This window comes from Arachis ipaensis, chromosome B05 (assembly GCF_000816755.2).
Source record: "Arachis ipaensis cultivar K30076 chromosome B05, Araip1.1, whole genome shotgun sequence".
In the NCBI taxonomy this organism is placed as follows: domain Eukaryota; kingdom Viridiplantae; phylum Streptophyta; class Magnoliopsida; order Fabales; family Fabaceae; genus Arachis; species Arachis ipaensis.
The window spans coordinates 116,981,912-116,997,162 of NC_029789.2; the positions used below are offsets into that span (position 1 = coordinate 116,981,912).

The 15,251-nt window shown below is 34.1% G+C and overlaps 2 protein-coding genes across 4 annotated transcripts; one reads left to right on the forward strand and one right to left on the reverse strand.

Annotated features, from left to right (window-relative positions):
- LOC107642007 lies at positions 6,035–10,546 on the forward strand. The gene is made up of 2 exons (XM_016345347.2): positions 6,035–6,485; positions 7,655–10,546. The coding sequence occupies exons 1-2, from the start codon at positions 6,256–6,258 to the stop codon at positions 7,908–7,910; spliced, it is 486 nt and encodes a 161-aa protein (XP_016200833.1). The 5' UTR covers positions 6,035–6,255; the 3' UTR covers positions 7,911–10,546.
- On the reverse strand, positions 9,962–15,234 carry LOC107643882 (protein arginine N-methyltransferase PRMT10). Of its 3 annotated transcripts, XM_016347630.2 has the most exons (8): positions 14,921–15,234; positions 14,535–14,727; positions 14,319–14,424; positions 13,623–13,812; positions 13,087–13,272; positions 12,921–13,004; positions 11,713–11,932; positions 9,962–10,353 (listed from the first exon to the last, which is right to left on the reverse strand). In XM_016347630.2, exons 1-7 carry the CDS (start codon positions 15,104–15,106, stop codon positions 11,756–11,758), a joined length of 1,122 nt encoding a protein of 373 aa, XP_016203116.1. In that variant the 5' UTR covers positions 15,107–15,234; the 3' UTR covers positions 9,962–10,353; positions 11,713–11,755. The 3 variants fall into 3 exon arrangements, with proteins under 3 accessions (XP_016203116.1, XP_020979969.1, XP_020979968.1); XM_021124310.1 differs by lacking the exon at positions 9,962–10,353 and having other exon boundaries at positions 11,820–11,932; positions 12,885–13,004; XM_021124309.1 differs by lacking the exons at positions 9,962–10,353; positions 11,713–11,932 and adding an exon at positions 12,058–12,584.

Sequence of the window (15,251 nt, forward strand, 5' to 3'; positions counted from 1 at the left end):
AATGAGAAAAGGGTACTCAGAACTCAGAAGTTGTGTAAACTATGATAAGAAGGTGGTTAAGGCTTAGAGATGCTTTGTCTTTCTGGATTAACTCTGGGTCTTACTGTCTTCTTCAATTGTGAATGATTTCTTCTATGGCAATGTGATTGACACTGGTTTGAGCAGCCGCCAATACTCTTCCAGATCTGAGGATGCTGCGCCTTTGGGTTCTAGCCTTTACCACAGAGACCCTAATCTCCCCGTACTTCGGCCGAACTGGTGTCTCAAGAAGTCCCCAACGAAGTCGTGGATTAGCCGTCTAAGAGATGTATAATCAAGCTGGTGGTTCATCTTTGTCTAGTGAAAGACTCACTCTGAACCCATGTAGAATATGATAACCTTATGCCAGTTCAACGCATTCATATTGATGAAGAACGAAGATACATCTTAGAACAGAAAATCAAACACAAATTGAGAAAGAACAGTAGTACTTTTATTAATCCATAAAACTCAGCAGGGCTCCTCCCCTCAACCTAGGAGGTTTAGAAACTCATACTAATAGAAAATACAATGTGTAATTTGAAAATAGGCTGAATTTCCTGTATATTTCGAAGATCAAGTGTAAAAAGTCTTTAAATACTAAACTAATGACTAAGAATTACATAAGAAAGGGTAAAACAGTTTTTTAATGCTAAAATACACTTCTGGAGCCCACTTGGTGAGTGTTTGGACTGAGCTTTGATGAGATCCACATGCTATGAGGCCTCTAGGGCATTGAACGCTGGCTAGGGGTTCCTCTTTGGGCGTTTGGACGCTGGTCTCCTCCTTGTGGGCGCTGGACGCCTGGACTAGGGTAGGAGGCTGGCGTTGGATGCCAGTTTTGGGCCTTCAATTCTAAAGCAAAGTATAGACTATTATACATTGCTTGAAAGCTCTGAAAGTCAGCTTTCCATAGTCGTTGAGAACGCTACATTTGGAATTTTGTAACTCCAGAAAAGCTCTTTCGAGTGCAAGGAGGTCAAATCCAAACAGCATCTGCAGTGCTTTCTCTGTCTCTGAATCAGACTTTTGCTCCAGCTCCTCAATTTCAGCCAGAAAATACCTGAAATTGCATAAGAATACACAAACTCAAAGTAGAATCTAAGAATGTGAATTTTACACTAAAACCTATGAAAACTTAATAAAACTTAAACAAAACATGCTAAAAACTATATGAAAATGATGCCAAAAAGCGTATAAAATATTCGCTCATCAGCGGGATAGGAAAATTCAATTTCCACCTCAGTTCTTATCATTTCACTATGGAGATGGATAACACCTCTTTCCCATCAATGCTGGAAATTAAGAAAAAGATTATGTCAGACTCTCATCTCTTGTGATGGAAAGACTGATTTTTCCGTTATAAATTTGAAGTGAAACACATAAAAAGACACCAAAACACACTTGCTAATGTTCTGTCTAGGCCTACCAAGGAACCAATCCCAAAATCAGTCCTTTACATTTGCACTATGAGTACATGCAATCCTTCATACACAATTCCATTTCCTGATTGCCTGCTTTACAAGAGCCCATACAGAAAAAAGATTGGTCCTTTTTCTCTTAAAGCAAGACCCTAGACAGAGTTTCAAATAGACTGCCTAGCCAGACAAACCCTGTTTTACTGACTACACCAGCTTCTTATCATAACCCAAATCCATCCGAACCCAAGGTACTTCAACATGGATACTCCTTTTTGCACTATACCAATAATCCAAGGACCTATACCAGAGGAAATGATGTGGTATATCTAGGTTCTATCTTCCATATATACATATGTCATCATAGTGCCGATCTTTCCTGTATACCACATCTTGTGTAACAGCACTCAGGCACAATCCCATTTGTTCCGATTATTCTCTATGTATGCTCCACTTGATGCATGGAGAGGAATGTTATACCGACATCAACTGTGGGACAAACCTTCTCAGGCAAAACAAAAATTCTATTGTTTTGTCACCTTATAGAAGATTTATTTCATTGGGGGTAACCCACACACCATGAATAGGATTGATATTATTGGATACTCCACTATGTGGCCCACAGATGAAAAGACATTCCTGAATGCCTTGGCTAAATAACTTTGCCAACTCTGGCAACCTGGGATATATGGGAAAAAGGATATAGTCGAAGGACTCTCATTCAGAACGGATGTTCCGCCAATTACACTCCAAGAGTTCCAATCCAGAGTCAAAACCTCAGGAATAATTAATCAATTTGGACAGTACTCTTTCTACACTCTAAGAACAGGGCAAAATTTCCCTGATCAGCCTAGCACTTCCAGACGTATCCCGACAACAAGCAGAGATTTTGATAATGGTCTGAATTCTGAAGATTTAAGTGGTAGAGTATATGCCTTACCACCAAGCCCAACCAGAGTTGATGCAGTAATACCCAATGACACTGAAGGCCCATACTCAGACCCATATGACTTATATCTACAAGATGCCCAAGATCTTAATGAAAGAAGCACTGAAGATCTACTTAACAATTTACAAGACTCGGATATAGATCTTAGAGCAGTCAATTTGGCCTGTGATGATACATCATCTTTCTCAGATGGTGACGGGACCCTTCCAGAAGATTATTTTAAGCCATCCATTTGCTAAAACAAATGTCCTCACTATGTATAATTATTGAGTGCACTAAAATAAAGTGATCTCTGTCACGTGTCTAGGTAAAGTCAGAAAGAGATAATACTTATCCTTATCCTCCAACTGGGATTGTATAATAGGCTTGTATGAATTCTGTAAGATATTGTTATCCTTCAGAGACCTCTATATAAAGAAGAGCTCACCTCAGTTGTATTCAGATCTCAACGAACATTGTAATATATCCACTTTTCCTACTTCACAACATGTTCTAAATTTCTTTTTCTCTCTGAAAGCTTAGCTAGTGTTATTTTTTTCTCCCTTATCCGGTGTCATTAAGTATGCTCTGGGCTTGCCTCTGTGCTATAGAGGAACCTGCTCATTAGAATATGGCACAAATAGGATCCACAGGAATTTCTCATATTGGAAAAAGGACTCGATCTTATAATACCAAGTTTTGCTCGGACCCTTTAAATCTCACCCGATGAAATGAATGACAGGGTGATAGGGATAAGCAAAGGTGTTATAGAATCGATCTCCGGAAGAATCTAGTGATGAAACTGCTGAATCCAGTAAAGAAACTACTGAATGGTCCGAAGAAGACTATGAAGCAGACCTTTCAGCGATAGCCATGGTCAACCCTGTAGAAGAAGAAGAGGAATAAATAATCTCTGAAAGGGATGAACCAGCAGCTTCAGTTAATCCTCCACAGACAGGATCTTCTGAAGTAAAAACTTTTAACAAATGGTTTACCTTTGATGATATCCCACCATCAAGATACAGGAAAAGGTTAAATGAATTTGGTTCTTGGATTGAAATCAAGATGGCTAATCCAAATCTTTCAAGCAGACGAGTCCTTGCAGATTTCATAAATCGGATGACTAGCAATCTCCGAGAATGGGTTAACAACCTTTCTGAGTATGAAAGACTCCAGCTCATTAATAGTACTTCTCCTTAGTTTTTGGGGATACTATACCAGGAATTCTTGGGAGATATTACAATTATCTAAAAAAAATTCCAAGGATATTTTGAAATGAAGTGCTGCTCACTCAACAGAAAGGATTTGGAAAAATATTACAAGAAGATGGCTGCTAAATATTATCCTCTAGGAGAAAATAATAATTCACCACTCAAATAAATCTTCATGGCATCCTTGCCAGATGAACTTCAGCCAGAACTACAACGGATGATGATGAATCTTTGCAAAGAAGTGGCTACCACCACCATTGGAGAAATATACCAGCTGGCTCTAGCTACCCTAGATAAACTGTGTGTACAACAATAGATGTTCAAACGGCTCAATCAAAATTCAGGCAAACTTATAAGACAAAGAAAGAAATTAAAATGCTTCAGTCTTTAATGGATGCAGCCTCCATAGAAGATAAAGAAGATCTTCAATCAGTACTTGAAGAGCAAGAAGACAAAGACGAGGATACCCAATATGTTTTTCAAGACTCTGAAGCAAGCAGTTCAGAAGAAGAATTCCCACCGAAGCGGTCAATCTTTACAATAGCTTCCATCACCACAAGAATTCCTAAAGGATCAAAAATCCCAAAAGAAGAACTTGGATATCTTAGATCTTTAGGAATGAAACAGATTGATGGAACTCCCCGACCTCATTTTCACTTAAAAGTCAAAACTTTCATCTCTGACAAACCACTGAAAGCCGTTGCACTGATGGACACTGGACTTGTACTACTGTCATAAAACCACATGTCTTACCAAAAGAAATGTGGGCACCTTTCCATAGGAGGTTTGCGGCGGCTAACAGCGAAGTCTTCACCATAAATCTAATTTCTAAAAAAAACCTATTGGATTGAAAATATTTGCAGGCCAGACCACTTAGCTCAGAGTATTAGGAAGTTATCTCCCAGATAAGGATGTCCTGTTTGGATTCGATGCTTTTTTTCGAACCCATGGGTTACATATTAAACCCACGGGCTAAGTTACAAAGGGCAGTTCTTGCCTTACACAGGAATACAAAGCATCCTTGAAATTCAGGAAGCTCCAGATGAATACAAGGAGATCCAACAACAACTCCTTAAGACCTGTTGTGACAGTCATGATCAATTCAACCATGCGGCACTTTTATGAAAAAATCTTGTTTATTTTGTTTGAGTTTTATCTTTTAATATTATAAATTTTTGTGGTATTTTCTCTTATTTATTGTATTTTTTGTGATTAATTTGAGTATGCTAATATAGATCTATCAGATATAAAAAAAGAATACACTAAAAAATTTTTCTCTATTAAATTACTTTAAGACTAAAAAAGATTTTAAATTTAAGCAGAAAAAAATTGAATATTTCAAATTGTTGCAGTACTTTGTATGTAGCTTTAGAAACCATAAAGATTCAGTTTTGTCTTTTTATTTCTGCATGTAAAAATTTTTCATAATAGAATATTAGACCTACTTTCTGTTTAGAGTTCAACATAAAATATTTCTAATCTTATTCTTTATATTTGATCTAAATAATCTGCAGTAGTCTTTTATAGATAGAAAATACATCTGTTAGACTTTCATTTTACAAAGTATATTAAACATTAGTTGTTTTTCATAGCCTTTAAAGATTCATTCTTTGCTAGAGCTAGAGTGAGATATACCACATTGTCATATAAAATATTGGGAGTTTCTTCCTAAAAGATAATAAGATGTTTGAACATATTAAATTATTAATCCATTAGATTTTATAGGATCATTCATGACTTGCTCCATCAAGTAGTTATTATAGTACAGTCAACTTTGTGGTCTTCCTATAGCATTTCTACGTGGCTACATTAGGTACCTACCATAGCACTCATTAAATAGCTGTTTTTCTGGGTGACCCTCTCACTCATCTTTGGAGTAACTCTTTCCTTAATAAGTCCTTAGGCGTCAAGTCATACTTTGCCACTTTCATGTGCGAGAGTTCTTAATTAGAGATTATGGGTGTTATGGAACTTTACTCTAATAATATAAAGTGAGTTGAATTGGATGGTATATAAAGATATATGTTATGTGATTAATTTACTAATTCTCTTAAACAAGTATCAGATGTTCGAATTTTACTTTGTGTATAAAACAATTCATTGATAAATAACAAACCTTTAAATAAAATTTTAATTTGTGATAGATTAATTCTTTGTCAGAGGAATTGGGAGATAATGTTAAAATAAAAAACATATACGTTATGTATCTTTCTTGCGATTATTTTGAGAGGAAAAATAAATAGAATTAAAAATAACAATAAATGTACTTTAAAAAAGAAACTAATAATAATTTGAGACCAAATACAAAAATAAACAATGATGAATAGATCAACGTGGAGAATCATAAACCACCGCCATATCTGATGGCTATAGCTTCATACATAATTAGCAATGCCACACACAAAACACAAACATTTCATTACCAAATATAACAAATTTTCTATTTGTGAGTCTAATACTCAACACTTGTGTGAACCCCATTTTATATTTGTGTATGAAGGCCAAATATAACATTTTTCACTATAAATACATTATACATGTCATTGTGTTTCCACCAAAGAAAATTTGTTATTCATTTGGTTGTAACCTTTTAGCTATAAAAATACCTGGAAAGCAGCTTGTTTTATTTCTTTTAAATTAATTAATTTTTTATTTTAAACATCAATAGTTGTATTGAGAAATGGCGAAGGTACCATTATTGATTTTGGTATTCTCATTGTCATTGAATTTTACATTGTTAGGTTTAGTTTTAGGACAGGATGATCCATGGAAGAGTGTATTAGACCAAGCAAGCAAGTCAGGTCTATCTCAAGACAAAGTTAATGACGCTCTTAGTGGTGTATCTGCAAATAAGGGTTCTTGGGATACATTAGGTGATGGAGATTTGGGTGATTGGGTTCAACAAATCAGGTAAAAAAAAAACATTTTTTATGCACTAAATTTCTCAATATTTCACTCGTGTTTTAATGCTACATTGTTGCTTTCTCGTTGATATAATGGAAAAAAAAAAGTGATTATTTTAAATACAATATTAACGTCATCCATTTTGCATTGTTACATATAAGATATCATCATATATGTGAGTTTTGAGATAATTATTGTAAGAGTTGATTACATTTGGTGATATCTGACACATGATCAGATAACTGTTACGTTAAACATTGTTACGTCTAATAAATGTAGTTGAAGTTGTTTTTCATATTTAATATGAGGAGTTAGTGTTAAGAATCATTAGGGAATTAGATTTTTTTATGTGTCCTTTAGTTTTAGTATAGTTATTATAAGAATTGATGCTTTTACTAATATCAGAAATACTATACAAAATTAGGTGATTTCATAGAATAATGTAACACTTAAATTAATGTTATTATTTTGAAGAGGATTTTATATTCATTGTGAGATGAGAGTTGAGGAGACAAGAGATAGATGAAAATATTGAAACTGGGAGAGGGAGAGGGAGAGGAAGATTATAGTTCAACTTGTATGAATTAGTATCGGGAGAGTCCAAGACGAGTCTCTTTTCTCTTTCAACTTTTTTTTTTATTACTCACTTCCAAATTCAGAAAAGAATACTAATTATTTCTCTCGTGAATAAATAATCATTTTGGTATTTAAAAAATTTTGATTTTGACAAAACAGACTTCCCAATATTTGTTTCTGACAAAATAAATTTCTAAATATTAGATTCGTTTGACAAAATGATTTAATCATTAATCCATTACTCTTAATAATTAGATCATTTTATGAAACCAATATGATATTTAGGGGGTTTATTTTGTCAAAAATAAATATTAGAATTTGTTTTTTCAAAATTAAAACTTTTTGAATGCCAAAATATTATTTACTCTTTCCTTCGTATATGTTTTTCACTTGACACAATGTCATGTAAAGTAGTTCTAAAATAATAAGTAAAAATTAGACACTGTATTATACAGTGATACATGATTAAATGTCCAGGTAAAATATTTATCTAATAAAGTGCATAAAACTAAAATAATAAAAGGGAACAAAATGTTAAAAAAAAAAAAGATTTACATATTCATTTACTTAATTAATTGTGGATGTTGTCACCAAAACAGTGATTTAGGAACTGGGATGGGAAGTACTTCAACAGCAGCTTCACCTAGTGATTCTACAACATTAGATATTGATGACGATGTTGATGACACATTTAAAATTAAACCCTCAGCTTCAAATGCACCTCAAAAAGCACCAACAAGTGCACCTGTATCTGCACGGAGAACATCACCAACAGCTGCACCAAAATTGTCACCAACAAAGGCACCTGAATGGGCACCATCGCAATCTCCCGGTGCATCACCTCCCAAAGCTTAAAAATAATGGTTAACTTAGATTAATTGTATCATATAAAATGAGTACAAATTAAGTAAATACTTCTTGTTAACATCATCATTTGAAATTAAAATAATTAATTAAGGTTTTAAACTAATAAATTATTTTACATTCAAGATGATGGTGGATAAATTATTTATTGGCTCAGGATAGCAAGAATACACTTTAGTTAGAAAAATTATTACTTCTCCTAGAATGTTACTTCTCCATTATTTGGAAGGTGAAGAAGCAACATTATATTACTCACATTTGCTCGTAACCAATGTATATTGGTGTACTAATATCATGCTGCATTGCTTTTATGATGGAGTATGACAAAATTGAAAGGATAATACTATTTTATTATTAAGTTTATTTTTGTTCTTTGTACAGTTAAAGTTAAAACCATCAATATTTGAATTATTCATTTGTGATTTTCTTTTCTAAAATCTGAATAAACTTACTCGATCCGATCAAGTATGGATTAGATTTTCCAACCTTGTCCTTGAGCACACATTAAGACTTTATATAGGTTGAGCAAACTTCGTGAGTTTGGTATGACAATTTGAGCTCATTCCTTGTTAAGAATATCACTAAGAGAGGAATTTTAGATACAACACTGCGCAAATTTGAACACTCTAAAAGAGGAGTGATGAAAGACACCTAGAAGTTGTTTGTACAAATGTACAGTAGAGAGAAATAAGATTCTGAAGAAAAATAGAAGCAAAAAACAAGAAAGAAAAGACGAGAAGATAGATTAAGCAAAAAGAAAAACCACAGAAAATTGTTTTAGTCCTCAACGTTTGTAATGAATCCTATTTTCATTCTTAACATTTTAATCGTCTTATTTTTATTCAAAAACCTTTAAAATAGCATCAATGTTATTCCAACATCAAATCTCTCACTAATAATTAACGAAATTGATACACTATTAATAATATTTTTGTTAAAGCTAGGCTTGCTCAATTTCCTTCTCCTACCTTCACCCTCCTTACAAGTCTAAATCCCATTCTCTTACTCCATTCTTTTTCTTTATTTTACACTATTAATTTTTCAAGAGGGATTTGAGGAAGAAAAAGAAGAGAGTAAAAAAATAGAATTTGAATTTGTTGAAAGGACGAAGGTAGGAGAAAATAATTGAACAAACGTAGTTTTAACAAAAATATTATTAATAGTACATCAATTTCGTTAAAATTTCGTTAAGTGTTAGGAAAAGATTTGATGGTAGAATAATATTAATGTCATTTTAAACGTTTTGAAATAAAAATAAGACTATTAAAACGTTAAAAACTAAAATAAAAATCATCTCAAACGTTGGAAACTAAAATATTTTATCCTCCAAAACAGCTCCTTTAAATCATGCTTACCCGGTTACCCCCCACGATGGAAACTTGGAAATTTAATTCGCCAAGGATGAAGTGGTAAAATGCCCCCACAAATGAGGGGCAAATGTGGAAAAAAACCATCTCAAGCTTCGAGAACACAGCCATCATAACCACACTTGTCTCTCCCACCCGTCAATCATGGCTTGATGCAAATGGCAGCAATGTGAAGGCTCCAGTAATCAAGAAAGGGACAAATTCAGACAGACTAGCGTGGAATACAAAGAGTCGTGCCCGAACATGGAGACACGACTTGATGTAGCATAATCTCTGGGGGGAAAAACAAGGTCGAGGAAAGGTACATCAAACTAGGATAGATATTTCATATTTCCTAAGCATCCCCATATAAGGGGCACTGTTCCGAGCAATCAGGAGACAATGTGTCATGTAGCCTGCAGTCATAAAGCCAGAGAATCCTGCCAAAAAAACAGATCTCTCATAGTGACCAGATTTCTCACATAAAGAGAACAAATCTCGCCATTTACGAGAATTAATGGCTAAGCCTCAACAATCACCCAGGTATATAAATGGGGAGCCTAGACGCCCCATGTACGCAATAGCCCCACTTGAGTTACGCCAGAGAATCCTAACTGATCCAAACATCCAAACAGATCTTGTATTCTCGCGCATAGTCTCAGCATCTCGCACTAAACAATATATATTTGGCAACTCATGAAAAATCTTATAGAAAACTGCATAAAATTACCCAAAATATACAGCAATGCTCTGCAGGTATTCTAATTTTACAGCATAATATTTTTAACTCCCCTAAACATACTTTTTCGAATGCAACATTTTAAACTTTCATCCTACATTACAAAAGCTTAATGAAAATCTTGTTCTTGAAATGAAGCATCGAAACCAATATCCTAAAACAACAACATAAACCAAAAATGGACACAGGCTTCCCTTTAAACTGAACCAAAACCTTATCACGACTGGTAACTACGTAACAATAATTTGCTCGTAAGTCCACCAAGTGCCTAGAAGGCCCAAAATTGTTATATGGCGTCAATTGCGTTGTTACAATTCTCCCTGATGATTTGATCACACAATGCTCATTCCTATACAAATATCAAAGGTTAAAAGCAACGGAAGAAAAGAATGGGTGAAGTATTTTTTATCTCTAACGTTTGCGATTTTCTTCAAAAATATCCCTAACGGTTAACTTCAATTTTATCCATCAATTTGAGTTGAGTCAAAAACTACCGTGGACGTTTTCAATTTGTCCTTTTAGATGAGAGTTAACGTCTAGAAGTAGTTTGACTCAAGTCAAAAACATTAGAGACAAAATTGAATAAAATTAAATGTTAGAGTTTTTTTTTTTGAAGAAAATCACAAAAGTTGAGGACAAGTATACTTTACCCAAAAAAAAATATGAAACGTGCAGTCCCCAAGAATTTTAAAAGCAGACATTTTAGCCCCCAATTAAAATTAACACATTTTAATAATAATGTTCAATAAAATTATTAAGAAATACAAAGTTGAAAATATTTGATATTTTTGTATTTAATATAATCAAAAGATGTACTATTTTAAAAAACATGTTTGTATTAAAAGAAAATATTTTAATTTGGATTTCAAAGCATCATTATTTATCTTACTTGTTTCTAACGAAAAGAGTGTATTAATATACTAGTGTCATCGTCCACATGCATAAAGCTAAGTTAATAATAATAAAGGTTGACATATAGTAAAAGTAAAATGGACGGGGAGGACTGTTATATCTGACAGAGAAAAACGTTGGAAATTGATCTGTGTATTAATTTTTCTTAAAACTAAAATGTCCGCTTTTAAAATTCTTGGGGACTGATTTGTCTGCCAGAGTAAAACCTTAGAAATTGATCTATGTATTAATTTTCCTTGGGGAATAAAATGGCCGCTTTTAAAATCCTTGGAGACTGATTTGGGTAATTACTCTATATATATTTAGTTATTATAACACATATTTAATAAATAAAATGATAGATTAGGAAGCACATTAATACACTAGTGTATATATAAATGAAGGGTATTTTAGGAGGAAAAAAAACAATCCACCAAATTCATCTTAATCCCCTTTATATATAACTAGTAGATTAATAGTTTCCACCCTTTAAATTTTTAAATGTCTAGTATCTAGTAACAAATGTAAAATTAATCAAAAAATGATCAGTACTTTATTCAAAGGGTATTTTTGGAAAACCAAAGCTATGTAACCCCCTCCCAATCCAATAAAAGATAATAGATTATGATTTGACAATAAGTGTTTAGCCATAAATAAAATAACATTTGAGGATCTATATCCTAACAGAAAAAACTTAATAGAGATGAACTTCTACCTTTACCAAATATGTACCTTTTTATATATCTATAATATCACAATTCTTTATAATTAAAAAAATAGCACAATTCATTGAAGCAACATGAGCTATGGAATCTACCTTCAATGATGCATGAAGTCTTCACAATCAGGAATACGAAATGTTATTCAATATAGTACTTATGTTTGGAAGGAGCAAGAAGCTTCCCAGAATGTTGTTGAATTTCACACCCAAGTTCAACCTCCATAAGACGATGGTTTTCCTTTGAGCGACTCATTAGGAAAGAAATGGTTAAATTATCACCTTCACTCACATGTGTGGGTGGATGCAACAGGAACACCTGATCAATAATTAAAATATGTGATGGCACATAAGTTAACAGAGAACTGAATGAAACTCATGCCACAGTAAATGAAGCAAACGAATTCAGACACACACAACTGCTATAAATATGAGCACAGTCAATTGAAACATTAGCAAAGACCCATCATTACAGTGACAGTACATAGAAAATGATAGTATATAGATAGTGTAAAGACCTATTTATCCCAGAATGTACGGAAGTTACTATGGTATATTTCAACAATAGAACAACCATTTTAAGGAACCTTAAAAATATGAAAAGTAGGCCCAAAGTTGTGATGGACTTGTGGATCTTGAGAGATAGAACCTAGTAAATCCCAGAAAAATTGGAACAGCATTCATGGGTCCCTTAAAAGGTGCTACACTGGACATTTTCGTCCTTCCAATGCTGAAATTCTTTAGAGATTTGATACTTTTTCCCCCTCAAGTTAGGCGGCCTACATTAAACCCTTTGGGTGCAATCATTCTCCGAATCCTGCATTAATGTGAGATGCTTGTGCACCAAATTGCCCTTTTCCCCCTGTATGTCCATTACACTTTTTTTTACGGATTTACTTGATATGTTGTTTTCCTCCGGGTGTAAGTCCACAAAATTCTCAAATGGAAAGGAGTAAACAACTATAATTTCCCTACCATAATGAAATGGCATTGTTATTAATCATTGAACAACATGCATGCACCACCACTTCAAATCATCCAAACACCACCAATTAAATATGTAAAATTCAAGTCATTTTTTTGTGTTTTTTTCCTTTTTATTTATTTTTTTTCGAAAAAGGAGAATTTCATTAAGATGAAGAGAAGAATAATACAAGATAGAGGTTAAGGGCTCCTCTATACATTTGAACAGAAAAATCAACCAAAAGAGTTGTCTATCACTTCTTTCCATTATGTCCCCAACTACTTTAAAGTTAGAAAACCAGATTGACCAAAATAATTCACCACCAAAATGATGCAGCACACACCTGTTGGCCCCAATGTGTACCACAATCTACACTAGGAGCTGTAGTTAACTCGATCTCCTGCTCTGCTGGATCCTCACCTCTTCCCTGTTGAAGAAAAGCATGGAACAGTTAGTGTTAGTATATTTGATAGGTATTATGTCATTAACAGGCAAACAGAGTAACTTACCCGAAAATGTACATCAAACCACCCTCCAAACCCACACAACTTCATGTTATCCATAGTTATTGCCAATGAGAATTTTGACCTGACTTTTTCTATATCATTCACTGTGGCAGTTAAACAATCAATTTCTTTTATTATAGCAGCAGTTCCTATCACTTGATGTGGATGAAGATTGCTCCATAGTGATGTCTACAAAAATCACAGAAATGCAATTTAGAATTGGCAAAGACAAGATTAAATCAGTTTTGAATGCAAAAGAAAAGTCATTGCTAGTAAATAAATCTATTGGAGCTGTTTGGCCATAGAAAATAAAGAATTCATTGGACTTTTCCGTTGGATTTTATGAATATATATATATATGTCAGCTCCAAAAGATTTTATCTAAATTCCACTGTAAGAAGGTTTTTGCTCATTATAAACAGATACAAAGGTCAAATAAAAATTAATTATAAGATATGAAAGACTCCAAACAAAAATGACGATATTATTTTGACTGAAACTAACCATTATAATTAAGGTACACAAAGTGCAGAACTTGCCTGTAGATAGTATTTCCTCTGCTCCTCAGAAAAGGGCTTTGTTAGAGTACTCATGTCAACACCATAGTAGGTCTTTGTTTCATCAACAAAGTTGTGCCAATCATCCATAGCTGACTGGTAGTCACCCATTTTATGATCTCCTATCCCAGTCCTGATAGGTGCCATCCACATGCGAGCATGGCTAGGATACCTGACAAAAATAAAGGTCTCTTTTAATGATTCCAAAGGAAACACTTAAAAGCACCAAAATGGCCATTCACGCACAAGGATTTTTATAGAAATCATAACTCATAAGTTACTGCTCAATATCGACTTCCATGTAAAATGTTCATCAGTTTGGTATTAAAAAAACCTTAAGTTACTACACAGCTGATAATGTACTTAAAAAGGCATAGTAAATACAATATTGAATATTCTAAGCTAAGATAATGAATCAACTGAAGACCAGAGTACAAAAAGTAAAGAATCTGAGCCAACTCATTTTTTAGAACATTGTTCCCAGTTCGCACGGCACTATAGCGTGTTGACTACTAATTTTCAGACTTTCTTATTATGTTTAAAATTACAGAGCAATCAAGTAATGAACTGTGTAGCAGTAGGTGCACAACAATAGACAAGTCAGTAGCCATCAAATCATGAAAATGTATCAAAACAATCCTTTCTGCTGTAATTTCGATTGCCACAAGTGGTACTTACATAACTCCTGTTGGTTTGAGCCAGCGGTCACGAGCACATATAACTGAATCAAACATGGATTCGCGCAGGAGGAAGTAACCCATCCATTCAGAGATGATAACATCAACTGCAAGTTTCCCAATTTTACATTCAAGACCATTACAAATACTAAAAGGAGAAAACACAAAAAGTTTTGAAATTTCCACTATAAAAGCACAGATATCTACTAGTTCAAACCTTTCTCTGGCAGTGTAATTTCCTCCATTGAGCCCTCAATGACTTCAATTATATTCTGGAGATTATTTGCTCTAACAAGAGAACGCGCATGTTCAGACATCTTTGTAGCTTCCACTGCATATACCTTCCTTGCACCTGCTTGTGCTGACCATATAGCAAGAATGCCACTTCCAGTTCCCACATCCAAAACAGTCTTCTCCACATAAACCAAGCCAGCAGAAAATCACTCCCATGTATAACAATAATGGTGATACAAGAAAACACTCCAACCCAAGCATTTTAAGTTACAATAACAAATCAGAACATGTTAGAAAAAGCAAAAACAAAAATCACATCTTAAAACCTAATGCGTAATTTGTTTTTAATTATTTTCTAATTAGGGTTACCTTCCCATTAAAGTGATGCTTGTTCTCGAAGATGGCATTGAAGTAAGCGTCCATGCGAACCCGATCGGAGAGCATCTCCTTCTGGTGGTAGAGGAAAGCGTAGGTGCAGAAGTACTGCGCATAGTCAACGCCCTTGTCGACGGGATTTCCACGGCCACCAGCAGCGGCGTTCGCTGAGGTCCCCATGTTACAGTGACTCTCGCTCTGCACCCGTCAAGAACGCTATTCAATTTTTAGGGCAAGGCTTGGTTTAGCGGCAGGTTCAGTTCCGTTACTTCGGTACTCTTTGCTTATATATAAACTAAGCTTTCGTTTTTATTTGTCATTTTAT